Genomic DNA, 13,944 nt, shown 5'->3' with positions numbered 1-13,944 from the left:
TAGGGGTCATGGTGGTATAGAACTGGGTAGACTAGGGGTCATGGTGGTATGGAACTGGGTAGACTAGGGGTCATGGTGGTATAGAACTGGGTAGACTAGGGGTCATGGTGGTATAGAACTGGGTAGACTAGGGGTCATGGTGGTATAGAACTGGGTAGACTAGGGGTCATGGTGGTATAGAACTGGGTAGACTAGGGGTCATGGTGGTATAGAACTGGGTAGACTAGGGGTCATGGTGGTATAGAACTGGGTAGACTAGGGGTCATGGTGGTATAGAACTGGGTAGACTAGGGGTCATGGTGGTATAGAACTGGGTAGACTAGGGGTCATGGTGGTATAGAACTGGGTAGACTAGGGGTCATGGTGGTATAGAACTGGGTAGACTAGGGGTCATGGTGGTATGGAACTGGGTAGACTAGGGGTCATGGTGGTATAGAACTGGGTAGACTAGGGGTCATGGTGGTATAGAACTGGGTAGACTAGGGGTCATGGTGGTATAGAACTGGGTAGACTAGGGGTCATGGTGGTATAGAACTGGGTAGACTAGGGGTCATGGTGGTATAGAACTGGGTAGACTAGGGGTCATGGTGGTATAGAACTGGGTAGACTAGGGGTCATGATGATATAGAACTGGGTAGACTAGGGGTCATGATGATATAGAACTGGGTAGACTAGGGGTCATGGTGGTATAGAACTGGGTAGACTAGGGGTCATGGTGGTATAGAACTGGGTAGACTAGGGGTCATGGTGGTATAGAACTGGGTAGACTAGCAGCAATGCATGGCCAGAAGGAGAGTATATGTAAGCAGGCAGTCATCCAGTCACTGATTTATCTCTTGAGATCTGGACTTAACCAAATGGCTTTTTTCCTTTGTAGTGGGACAGGAAACAGGCAGGCCTAAGACAGAGAGAAGACCGTACTACAGACTATCTGGCCAATGTGTCAGTATGGACTATACTCCACACTGTTGGGGGTTAATATGCCCAGTGCCTGGTTAATGCCATGGTAATTAACCTTTCATATACAGTAATGAAATCCTCTGTTAGATCCAAGCCACACCAACTGTCATTTCTGACCGTTATAATTGATGTAATATATTCATCACTGTAATCCAATCATCATCATCAATCATATGATCTTCCAATCATAACATGTTTACTAAAATGTAAGGTAATAATATATTCTGTATTCACAGCCATGGACTAAATGAGACTTAAAGCTGCAATATGTTCCTTTTTGGGTGACCCGACCAAATTCACATAGAAATGTGTGTTATAGATCTGTCATGCTTTTTGAAAGCAAGTCTAAGAAGCGGTTGATTTGTTCTATGTGAGCTTCACCTTCTTAACGTCTAGTTTTTGCGTCTTTTACTTTAGGTTTTGTACACCAGTTTCAAACAGCTGAAAATACAATATTTTTGTTTATTGAAAAGATATTTCACAGCGGTTTAGAGGGTAGAATGATTCTCTGCACTTGCTTGTTTTGTCACATAAAGTGAAATTAGGTGATCTATTGGAATTTTAGCAACCAGGAAATGTCAGGACGGTTTCTGCATATTGCACCTTCAATAGACACAATGCAGGGAAAAAACTACCCATGTAAAAGTACCAAAATACTTTCTCTGCTTATATTTTCCACACCATCCAGTCTTAATTGTTAACATGAGGGTTTTGTAGACTGAATTAACTCTTTGGCTGTTTCCCTAATGGCACCCTATTCCCTACATAGTGCACTACTTTAGACAAGAGCCCAATAAGTAGTGCACTATATAGGGTGTCAGTTGGGATGCATCCTCTCGCACTAGCCTCTCCATTATCCTTAGTCTTGAACGTGATGGGTTTTTGAGGAGCCTGGCTGTATAGAAGACTGTGGTAGTTGAACACTTGAGACTTCACTGACTATAAAACAAGAGTTAAAAGATTCCTTTGTTCCAGATCGATTTTGCTGTAGTTCTCAGGGCACAAAGGGTGTCACAGAGCACTCTATCGTAGGGATGAGGGTGTCACAGAGCACTCTATCGTAGGGATGAGGGTGTCACAGAGCACTCTATCGTAGGGATGAGGGTGTCACAGAGCACTATCGTAGGGATGAGGGTGTCACAGAGCACTCTATCGTAGGGATGAGGGTGTCACAGAGCACTCTATCGTAGGGATGAGGGTGTCACAGAGCACTCTATCGTAGGGATGAGGGTGTCACAGAGCACTCTATCGTAGGGATGAGGGTGTCACAGAGCACTATCGTAGGGATGAGGGTGTCACAGACCACTCTATCGTAGGGATGAGGGTGTCACAGACCACTCTATCGTAGGGATGAGGGTGTCACAGAGCACTCTATCGTAGGGATGAGGGTGTCACAGAGCACTCTATCGTAGGGATGAGGGTGCCACAGACCACTCTATCGTAGGGATGAGGGTGTCACAGAGCACTCTATCGTAGGGATGAGGGTGTCACAGAGCACTCTATCGTAGGGATGAGGGTGTCACAGAGCACTCTATCGTAGGGATGAGGGTGTCACAGAGCACTCTATCGTAGGGATGAGGGTGTCACAGAGCACTCTATCGTAGGGATGAGGGTGTCACAGAGCACTCTATCGTAGGGATGAGGGTGTCACAGAGCACTCTATCGTAGGGATGAGGGTGTCACAGAGCACTCTATCGTAGGGATGAGGGTGTCACAGAGCACTCTATCGTAGGGATGAGGGTGTCACAGAGCACTCTATCGTAGGGATGAGGGTGTCACAGACCACTCTATCGTAGGGATGAGGGTGTCACAGAGCACTCTATCGTAGGGATGAGGGTGTCACAGAGCACTCTATCGTAGGGATGAGGGTGTCACAGTAAATAAACAGCCTAAAGTCTTCCCCAAACACAAGTATGTGCACGGAGGGAAGTCAAGTCTGTCAGTACATGTAGATGGTTCCAGAGAAAGTGGAGTGAATTTGCTGGGAAAGTCTTGTTTGGCAGGATACAAGCTGAAACCAGATTGTGTGAAAGTTTCACATAGATCATCCAAGGTCCTGTACCACTAGTAGCAGGAATGTTGGGATATCAAATCACATTTGATTCGTCATCCAGCCTAGGGGTCATAGTGGTATAGAACTGGGTAGACTAGGGGTTATGGTGGTATAGAACTGGGTAGACTAGGGGTTATGGTGGTATAGAACTGGGTAGACTAGGGGTCATGGTGGTATAGAACTGGGTAGACTAGGGGTCATGGTGGTATAGAACTGGGTAGACTAGGGGTCATGGTGGTATAGAACTGGGTAGACTAGGGGTCATGGTGGTATAGAACTGGGTAGACTAGGGGTCATGGTGGTATAGAACTGGGTAGACTAGGGGTCATGGTGGTATAGAACTGGGTAGACTAGGGGTCATGGTGGTATAGAACTGGGTAGACTAGGGGTCATGGTGGTATAGAACTGGGTAGACTAGGGGTCATGGTGGTATAGAACTGGGTAGACTAGGGGTCATGGTGGTATAGAACTGGGTAGACTAGGGGTCATGGTGGTATAGAACTGGGTAGACTAGGGGTCATGGTGGTATAGAACTGGGTAGACTAGGGGTCATGGTGGTATAGAACTGGGTAGACTAGGGGTCATGGTGGTATAGAACTGGGTAGACTAGGGGTCATGGTGGTATAGAACTGGGTAGACTAGGGGTCATGGTGGTATAGAACTGGGTAGACTAGGGGTCATGGTGGTATAGAACTGGGTAGACTAGGGGTCATGGTGGTATAGAACTGGGTAGACTAGGGGTCATGGTGGTATAGAACTGGGTAGACTAGGGGTCATGGTGGTATAGAACTGGGTAGACTAGGGGTCATGGTGGTATAGAACTGGGTAGACTAGGGGTCATGGTGGTATAGAACTGGGTAGACTAGGGGTCATGGTGGTATAGAACTGGGTAGACTAGGGGTCATGGTGGTATAGAACTGGGTAGACTAGGGGTCATGGTGGTATAGAACTGGGTAGACTAGGGGTCATGGTGGTATAGAACTGGGTAGACTAGGGGTCATGGTGGTATAGAACTGGGTAGACTAGGGGTCATGGTGGTATAGAACTGGGTAGACTAGGGGTCATGGTGGTATAGAACTGGGTAGACTAGGGGTCATGGTGGTATAGAACTGGGTAGACTAGGGGTCATGGTGGTATAGAACTGGGTAGACTAGGGGTCATGGTGGTATAGAACTGGGTAGACTAGGGGTCATGGTGGTATAGAACTGGGTAGACTAGGGGTTATGGTGGTATAGAACTGGGTAGACTAGGGGTCATGGTGGTATAGAACTGGGTAGACTAGGGGTCATGGTGGTATAGAACTGGGTAGACTAGGGGTCATGGTGGTATAGAACTGGGTAGACTAGGGGTTATGGTGGTATAGAACTGGGTAGACTAGGGGTTATGGTGGTATGGAACTGGGTAGACTAGGGGTCATGGTGGTATAGAACTGGGTAGACTAGGGGTCATGGTGGTATAGAACTGGGTAGACTAGGGGTTATGGTGGTATAGAACTGGGTAGACTAGGGGTCATGGTGGTATAGAACTGGGTAGACTAGGGGTCATGGTGGTATAGAACTGGGTAGACTAGGGGTCATGGTGGTATAGAACTGGGTAGACTAGGGGTCATGGTGGTATAGAACTGGGTAGACTAGGGGTCATGGTGGTATAGAACTGGGTAGACTAGGGGTCATGGTGGTATAGAACTGGGTAGACTAGGGGTCATGGTGGTATAGAACTGGGTAGACTAGGGGTTATGGTGGTATAGAACTGGGTAGACTAGGGGTCATGGTGGTATAGAACTGGGTAGACTAGGGGTCATGGTGGTATAGAACTGGGTAGACTAGGGGTCATGGTGGTATAGAACTGGGTAGACTAGGGGTCATGGTGGTATAGAACTGGGTAGACTAGGGGTCATGGTGGTATAGAACTGGGTAGACTAGGGGTCATGGTGGTATAGAACTGGGTAGACTAGGGGTCATGGTGGTATAGAACTGGGTAGACTAGGGGTCATGGTGGTATAGAACTGGGTAGACTAGGGGTCATGGTGGTATAGAACTGGGTAGACTAGGGGTCATGGTGGTATAGAACTGGGTAGACTAGGGGTCATGGTGGTATAGAACTGGGTAGCCTAGGGGTCATGGTGGTATAGAACTGGGTAGACTAGGGGTCATGGTGGTATAGAACTGGGTAGACTAGGGGTCATGGTGGTATAGAACTGGGTAGACTAGGGGTCATGGTGGTATAGAACTGGGTAGACTAGGGGTCATGGTGGTATAGAACTGGGTAGACTAGGGGTCATGGTGGTATAGAACTGGGTAGACTAGGGGTCATAGTGGTATAGAACTGGGTAGACTAGGGGTCATGGTGGTATAGAACTGGGTAGACTAGGGGTCATGGTGGTATAGAACTGGGTAGACTAGGGGTTATGGTGGTATAGAACTGGGTAGACTAGGGGTCATGGTGGTATAGAACTGGGTAGACTAGGGGTCATGGTGGTATAGAACTGGGTAGACTAGGGGTCATGGTGGTATAGAACTGGGTAGACTAGGGGTCATGGTGGTATAGAACTGGGTAGACTAGGGGTCATGGTGGTATAGAACTGGGTAGACTAGGGGTCATGGTGGTATAGAACTGGGTAGACTAGGGGTCATGGTGGTATAGAACTGGGTAGACTAGGGGTCATGGTGGTATAGAACTGGGTAGACTAGGGGTCATGGTGGTATAGAACTGGGTAGACTAGGGGTCATGGTGGTATAGAACTGGGTAGACTAGGGGTCATGGTGGTATAGAACTGGGTAGACTAGGGGTCATGGTGGTATAGAACTGGGTAGACTAGGGGTCATGGTGGTATAGAACTGGGTAGACTAGGGGTCATGGTGGTATAGAACTGGGTAGACTAGGGGTCATGGTGGCATTGTACCACACATTCTGCTCTGATTGGCTGACAAGGCCACATTCAAGAGCAGTTGGCTGGCTGGGACTGATCTAGATGGAGAGCAGATGGGTTCACCACAGCATGCCCAGTCAGGGAGGGACACACAAACACACACAAACACACACACAGGCACTCATACGAATGCTTGAATGAACGAACACAAGGGTGCCCGCTCACAAGCAAACATGTACTCACGTCGCACGCACACACACACGCACACACACAGACACAGACACACACACACACGCACACACACAGACACACACTCAAATCAACTTTTATTAGTCACATGCGCCGGATAGAACAGGAGACCTTACGGTGAAATGCTTCCTTACGTGCCCCTAACCGACAGTGTAGGTTCAAAAATGCGGATAAGAATAAGAGATAAAAGTAACAAGTAATTAAAGAGGAGCAGTAAAAATTAACAATATATACAGGGGGGTGCCGGTACAGAGACAATGTGCCGGGGCACCGGTTAGTTGAGGTAGTATGTACATGTAGGTAGAGTTATTAATTAAAGTGACTATGCATAGATGACAACAGAGTGGCAGTGGTGTGGAAAGGGGGCAATGCAAATAGTCTGGGTAGCCATTTGACTAGATGTTCAGGAGTCTTATGGCTTGGGGTAGAAGCTGTTTAGAAGCCTCTTGGACCTAGACTTGGCGCTCCGGTATCGCTTTCCGTGTGGTAGCAGAGAGAACAGTCTATGACTAGGGTGGCTGGAGTCTTTGACAATTTTTAGTGCTTTCCTCTGACACCGCCTGGTATAGAGATCCTCAAGTTGTTAAGTGTGTGGTATTCTCATAATTTTTACGATTGGCTGTCTGCTTATTGTCTTGTGCTGACTATTCCCCCCTCTCTTAAGAACAGATAGAATGTTCTTACCATGGCATGTTGTGTTGCTATTAATACCAGAGTTCAAAATGGGCCAATTTCTATAGTAAAGCAGTCATCTGTAAGCAGCAATGCATGGCCAGAAGGAGAGTATATGTAAGCAGGCAGTCATCCAGTCACTGATTTATCTCTTGAGATCTGGACTTAACCAAATGGCTTTTTTCCTTTGTAGTGGGACAGGAAACAGGCAGGCCTAAGACAGAGAGAAGACCGTACTACAGACTATCTGGCCAATGTGTCAGTATGGACTATACTCCACACTGTTGGGGGTTAATATGCCCAGTGCCTGGTTAATGCCATGGTAATTAACCTTTCATATACAGTAATGAAATCCTCTGTTAGATCCAAGCCACACCAACTGTCATTTCTGACCGTTATAATTGATGTAATATATTCATCACTGTAATCCAATCATCATCAATCATATGACATTTACATTACATTACATTTAAGTCATTTAGCAGACGCTCTTATCCAGAGCGACTTACAAAATGGTGCATTCACCTTATGATATCCAGTGGAACAACCACTTTACAATAGTGCATCTAAATCTTTTAAAGGGGGGTTAGAAGGATTACTTTATCCTATCCTAGGTATTCCTTAAAAAGGTGGGGTTTCAGGTGTCTCCGGAAGGTGGTGATTGACTCCCCTGTCCTGGCGTCGTGAGGGAGCTTGTTCCACCATTGGGGTGCCAGAGCAGCGAACAGTTTTGACTGGGCTGAGCGGGAACTGTGCTTCCTCAGAGGTAGGGGGCCAGCAGGCCAGTGGTGGATGAACGCAGTGCCCTTGTTTGGGTGTAGGGCCTGATCAGAGCCTGAAGGTATGGAGGTGCCGTTCCCTTCACAGCTCCGTAGGCAATCACCATGGTCTTGTAGCGGATGCGAGCTTCAACTGGAAGCCAGTGGAGAGAGCGGAGGAGCGGGGTGACGTGAGAGAACTTGGGAAGGTTGAACACCAGACGGGCTGCGGCGTTCTGGATGAGTTGTAGGGTTGTATGACCTTCCAATCATAACATGTTTACTAAAATGTAAGGTAATAATATATTCTGTATTCACAGCCATGGACTAAATGAGACTTAAAGCTGCAATATGTTCCTTTTTGGGTGACCCAACCAAATTCACATAGAAATGTGTGTTATAGATCTGTCATGCTTATTGAAAGCAAGTCTAAGAGTGGTAGATTTGTTCTATGTGAGCTTCTCCTTCTTAACTTTCATTTTTGCATCTTTTACTTTAGGTTTTGTACACCAGTTTCAAACAGCTGAAAATACAATATTTTTGTTTATTGAAAAGATACTTCACAGCGGTTTAGATGGTAGAATGATTCTCTACACTAGCTTGTTTTGTCACATAAACTGAAATAGTTGTCAGTGCACAAAGGGTGTCACAGAGCACTCTATCGTAGGGATGAGGGTGTCACAGAGCACTCTATCGTAGGGATGAGGGTGTCACAGAGCACTCTATCGTAGGGATGAGGGTGTCACAGAGCACTCTATCGTAGGGATGAGGGTGTCACAGAGCACTCTATCATAGGGATGAGGGTGTCACAGAGCACTCTATCGTAGGGATGAGGGTGTCACAGAGCACTCTATCGTAGGGATGAGGGTGTCACAGAGCACTCTATCGTAGGGATGAGGGTGTCACAGAGCACTCTATCGTAGGGATGAGGGTGTCACAGAGCACTCTATCATAGGGATGAGGGTGTCACAGAGCACTCTATCGTAGGGATGAGGGTGTCACAGAGCACTCTATCATAGGGATGAGGGTGTCACAGAGCACTCTATCGTAGGGATGAGGGTGTCACAGAGCACTCTATCGTAGGGATGAGGGTGTCACAGAGCACTCTATCGTAGGGATGAGGGTGTCACAGAGCACTCTATCGTAGGGATGAGGGTGTCACAGAGCACTCTATCGTAGGGATGAGGGTGTCACAGAGCACTCTATCGTAGGGATGAGGGTGTCACAGAGCACTCTATCGTAGGGATGAGGGTGTCACAGAGCACTCTATCGTAGGGATGAGGGTGTCACAGAGCACTCTATCGTAGGGATGAGGGTGTCACAGAGCACTCTATCGTAGGGATGAGGGTGTCACAGAGCACTCTATCGTAGGGATGAGGGTGTCACAGAGCACTCTATCGTAGGGATGAGGGTGTCACAGAGCACTCTATCGTAGGGATGAGGGTGTCACAGAGCACTCTATCGTAGGGATGAGGGTGTCACAGAGCACTCTATCGTAGGGATGAGGGTGTCACAGAGCACTCTATCGTAGGGATGAGGGTGTCACAGAGCACTCTATCGTAGGGATGAGGGTGTCACAGAGCACTCTATCGTAGGGATGAGGGTGTCACAGAGCACTCTATCGTAGGGATGAGGGTGTCACAGAGCACTCTATCGTAGGGATGAGGGTGTCACAGAGCACTCTATCGTAGGGATGAGGGTGTCACAGAGCACTCTATCGTAGGGATGAGGGTGCCACAGTAAATAAACAGCCTAAAGTCTTCCCCAAACACAAGTATGTGCACGGAGGGAAGTCAAGTCTGTCAGTACATGTAGATGGTTCCAGAGAAAGTGGAGTGAATTTGCTGGGAAAGTCTTGTTTGGCAGGATACAAGCTGAAACCAGATTGTGTGAAAGTTTCACATAGATCATCCAAGGTCCTGTACCACTAGTAGCAGGAATGTTGGGATATCAAATCACATTTGATTGGTCATATACACATATTTAACAGATGTTATTGGTCACATACACATATTTAACAGATGTTATTGGTCATACACATATTTAACAGATGTTATTGGTCATATACACATATTTAACAGATGTGATTGGTCAGATACACATATTTAGCAGATGTGATTGGTCAGATACACATATTTATCAGATGTTATTGGTCACATACACATATTTAACAGATGTTATTGGTCAGATACACATATTTAACAGATGTTATTGGTCACATACACATATTTAGCAGATGTTATTGGTCATATACACAGTATTGCACGGAGGAAGTCAAGTCTGTCAGTACATGTAGATGGTTCCAGAGAAAGTGGATGATTTGCTGGGAAAGTCTTGTTTGGCAGGATACAACAGATTGTGTGAAAGTTTCACATAGATCATCATGTACCACTAGTAGCAGGATGTTAGATTGGTCATATACACATATTTAACAGATGTTATTGGTCACATACACATATTTAACAGATGTTATTGGTCACATACACATATTTAACAGATGTTATTGGTCACATACACATATTTAGCAGATGTGATTGGTCAGATACACATATTTAACAGATGTTATTGGTCAGATACACATATTTAACAGATGTTATTGGTCAGATACACATATTTAACAGATGTTATTGGTCAGATACACATATTTAACAGATGTTATTGGTCACATACACATATTTAACAGATGTTATTGGTCAGATACACATATTTAACAGATGTTATTGGTCACATACACATATTTAACAGATGTTATTGGTCATATACACATATTTAGCAGATGTTATTGGTCATATACACATATTTAACAGATGTTATTGGTCATATACACATATTTAACAGATGTTATTGGTCAGATACACATTTAACAGATGTTATTGGTCAGATACACATATTTAACAGATGTTATTGGTCAGATACACATATTTAACAGATGTTATTGGTCAGATACACATATTTAACAGATGTTATTGGTCATATACACATATTTAACAGATGTTATTGGTCACATACACATATTTAACAGATGTTATTGGTCATATACACATATTTAACAGATGTTATTGGTCATATACACATATTTAGCAGATGTTATTGGTCATATACACATATTTAACAGATGTTATTGGTCATATACACATTTAACAGATGTTATTGGTCATATACACATATTTAGCAGATGTTATTGGTCACATACACATATTTAACAGATGTTATTGCGGGTGTAGCGAAATGCTTGGTCATGTCACTGTTTTTATTAATGTGTGGAAGAGAGATGCTGTTAAACTCTTTATGTGTACTCTATAATACAGTTCTTTGTTTTTTCCTGAAGTTGGGAGTTCAGTAGTTGAATGGTTGGTCACTAGATCTGTTTAGGTTTCAAGGGTAACTGTTTAAATACTTACCAAGTTAGAGCTATAACACTTAACTTAACAAGTCCCAAAAGTCACCCTATTTCATATACGTATAGTGTACTACTTTTCACCAGGGCCCTATATAGTGCACTACTTTAGACCAGAGCTCTATTGGCCCTAGTCAACACTAAGTCATGCACTATATAGGGCATAGGGTGTCATTTGGGATACTGTATTGGCCAGAGTCCTGGACGACCCATGCCAGCACCTCAACCCCCCTAACACCAACGGTAGCACCCAGCGACGTCACCCACCATGTGTGTATGTGTGAAGAGACGGCCATGGGACTCAGAGCCAGACAGAGCTGTCACAGTGCTGTCACAGTGCTGTCACAATGGCTCCCCAGTGTCCCTCGTTCTCAATGACATGATTGATAGACATTAATTATCGCTTGTTTTCCCTGTAAGAATGGACCTGTGAAACGTAATGCCCTTACTCAGGGTCCATCTGGGGTTTTCTGTACTTAGAGTTCATTTATGTGCTTGATTTGTAGCTGTGTCTTGTAAACAAAACCCCTGTTTTGCCACCCATGGTGCCGTACCACCCATGTAGTGCTGAAGGAGGCTGGGGGTGTATTGAATGACAACAACTATCCAGTCTTCACTCCTCTATATTTTTGAAAATTAGAGGGACAGTTGAAATCAGTTGGAGAAGAAGTTTAAATCTTCTGGAATATAAAAGTTGTCTGTCCGTATTCTGGACCTCTAGATAGATAACAGAACTGCTGTCTGGGAGCAGTCAGAACTGACAAACTGCGTGTGTCGGGGGGGGGGGGGACTTTGCTGTGGTGTACTTTGCCATGGCAACACGGGTTCTGCGAGGCTGCTGAGTGGTTACTGTAGTTCACCATGGGAACGACTTGGTGAGCACAGTCCTTATTTACTTCAGTGGTACAACATTATCAGTAAGTCATCAGTATCTTCCTAAAACAAAGCTTTGTTGAAAATCTGATACCTGTCATTGGTTACTCTTTTCAAATCTACACAAGGTATTTAAATGAGACATGTAACATGGAATAAAATACCTGCGTGTGTCTTTATTAATGTAGATGTGATCTGTGATCCAGGAGTGTTTTATGCCGTGTTTATCTGAATGCCGCTTGTCTTGCTGTGTGTAGACACAAATGGTGATGATGGTGATGTGTTTGAAGAGGGCTCCCGCTCCTCAGACTGACTGAAAGCATCTGGAGAGAGAGGCTGTGTCCCAAACGGCACCCTGTTCTGTATAGTGCATGACTTTTGGGACGTAGCCAGAGAAAGACTGTTGTAAAACAAGCCCTTAACAGGAGAGGGGCTCGGCTATAGCCAGCCTTTAAAAAGGAAGGCAGTCAGGTTTTATCAGTTGGGGTGAAGAAATGAGAAACAGGAGGTAAGACAGCTGTGGCAGGACATGACTTTGTTGTCTGTTAGGGTTTTAACTGTAGTACTGTTTACTGACCAATACTGTATGTATTTGTTTTTAATCTAAACTATAAGTATTTAGGTTATACTATAAGGTGTTATTTGTATTGACATGCTATTACTAGTTTAGTGCTTTGGATTTGGTGCCAAGTACATAATGAAATATGTCTTCATCCCAAATGGCACCCTATTCCCTATATAGTGCACTACTTTTGACCAGCGCCTTATGGGTAAGTAGTATCCTATATAGGGAATAGGGTGCCGTTTGGGATGTGGTTGTTATCACTGGATGGGTCATAAATATGTGGACAGTAGAAGAAGGGTGATTAATAAGTCTGAAGGCCTCACAATGTGAAAGTAGGAGCACTCACAGTCCCGCACTTTGCACTTTGCTTTCAGACTTTGATGAACAATGGGCTATCACTTTTTCCACTTTCGTTCTTGTCCACACACACACACACACACACACACACACACACACACACACACACACACACACACACACAGAGAGAGAAAGACTGTGAACATCACAGTCACTTACAATGTTCATTGAATCTTTTTCACAGCACAAAGAAACTAAGAGAGTCACCTAGTCCAAGCAGTGTAGAGGGGGAGATCACCTACTGCAGCGCCATGGCTGACCCAAAGCTGGCTGACCCAAAGCTGGCTGACCCAAAGCTGGCTGAACTAAGGTAAATAGTCACAGATGTCTCTGAATATGCTGTTGTATCATCATCAATGCCCAACATTTCTTCAATCAGTCTGCCTCTCTCTAAACTGTTCTATCACCTCACGATCACAGTGAAACACAGCAGTTTGAAACAGTAGAAATACTGGCTGTGTGTGTGTGTGTGTGTGTGTGTGTGTGTGTGTGTGTGTGTGTGTGTCTGCTCTTGAATACCAGAGATCTATTAATAATCATCACCTCCATGCCAGAACACTTACGACATCTGCCCATTCACAGTCAGCCTGGGCTCACACCACTGACAACTAGCTGAGCTAAAGCTCTGCCTCCAGACTCCTGCCTCCAGCCTCCAGCTAGCACACTGAGTTAGCGGTGAGAGAGAGAGAACCAGAGCCAATGAAACAAGCCTTGGGTTAGAGACAGTGTGTTTTCACAGGGGAACAAGAGGACCCAAGTCAAACCACTACGGCTGTCTGTACAGCTGTCCTAACATTGTCCCCAGGCTAAGCCCTTGTCCAAAATGGGACCCTATTCTCTACATAGTGCATGACTCGTAGGGTCTGATGAACAAGATTAGAGCTGCCCCTACAGTCATCTCCTTCACTTACAGTCATCTCCTTCACCTACAGTCATCTACAGTCATCTCCTTCACCTACAGTCATCTCCTTCACCTACAGTCATCTCCTTGACCTACAGTCATCTCCTTCACCTACAGTCATCTACAGTCATCTCCTTCACCTACAGTCATCTCCTTCACCTACAGTCATCTCCTTCACCTACAGTCTTCTCCTTCGCCTACAGTCTTCTCCTTCGCCTACAGTCATCTCCTTCACCTACAGTCATCTCCTTCACCTACAGTCATCTCCTTCACCTACAGTCATCTCCTTC

At 45.2% G+C, this 13,944-nt stretch overlaps 1 protein-coding gene across 2 annotated transcripts in view; it reads left to right on the top strand.

Moving 5' to 3' along the window:
• Nucleotides 1-13,944, top strand: part of LOC106573570 (tubulin polymerization-promoting protein) — a 38,856-nt gene that overhangs the window by 5,926 nt on the left and 18,986 nt on the right. Inside the window, exons 1-2 of one of the 2 annotated variants that reach the window (XM_045696996.1) lie at nucleotides 12,156-12,339; nucleotides 12,938-13,063. In XM_045696996.1, the coding sequence (XP_045552952.1) occupies nucleotides 12,326-12,339; nucleotides 12,938-13,063 (140 nt within the window). In that variant the 5' untranslated portion in view covers nucleotides 12,156-12,325. Of the gene's footprint in view, nucleotides 1-12,155; nucleotides 12,340-12,937; nucleotides 13,064-13,944 lie in introns of those variants that run through there. The other variant, XM_045697000.1, reaches the window with a different exon arrangement.

Source organism: Salmo salar, chromosome ssa02 (assembly GCF_905237065.1).
Source record: "Salmo salar chromosome ssa02, Ssal_v3.1, whole genome shotgun sequence".
Lineage (NCBI taxonomy): Eukaryota > Metazoa > Chordata > Actinopteri > Salmoniformes > Salmonidae > Salmo > Salmo salar.
The sequence above is the reverse complement of the archived record's forward strand: the minus strand, read 5'-3'. Positions and strand labels throughout refer to the sequence as shown.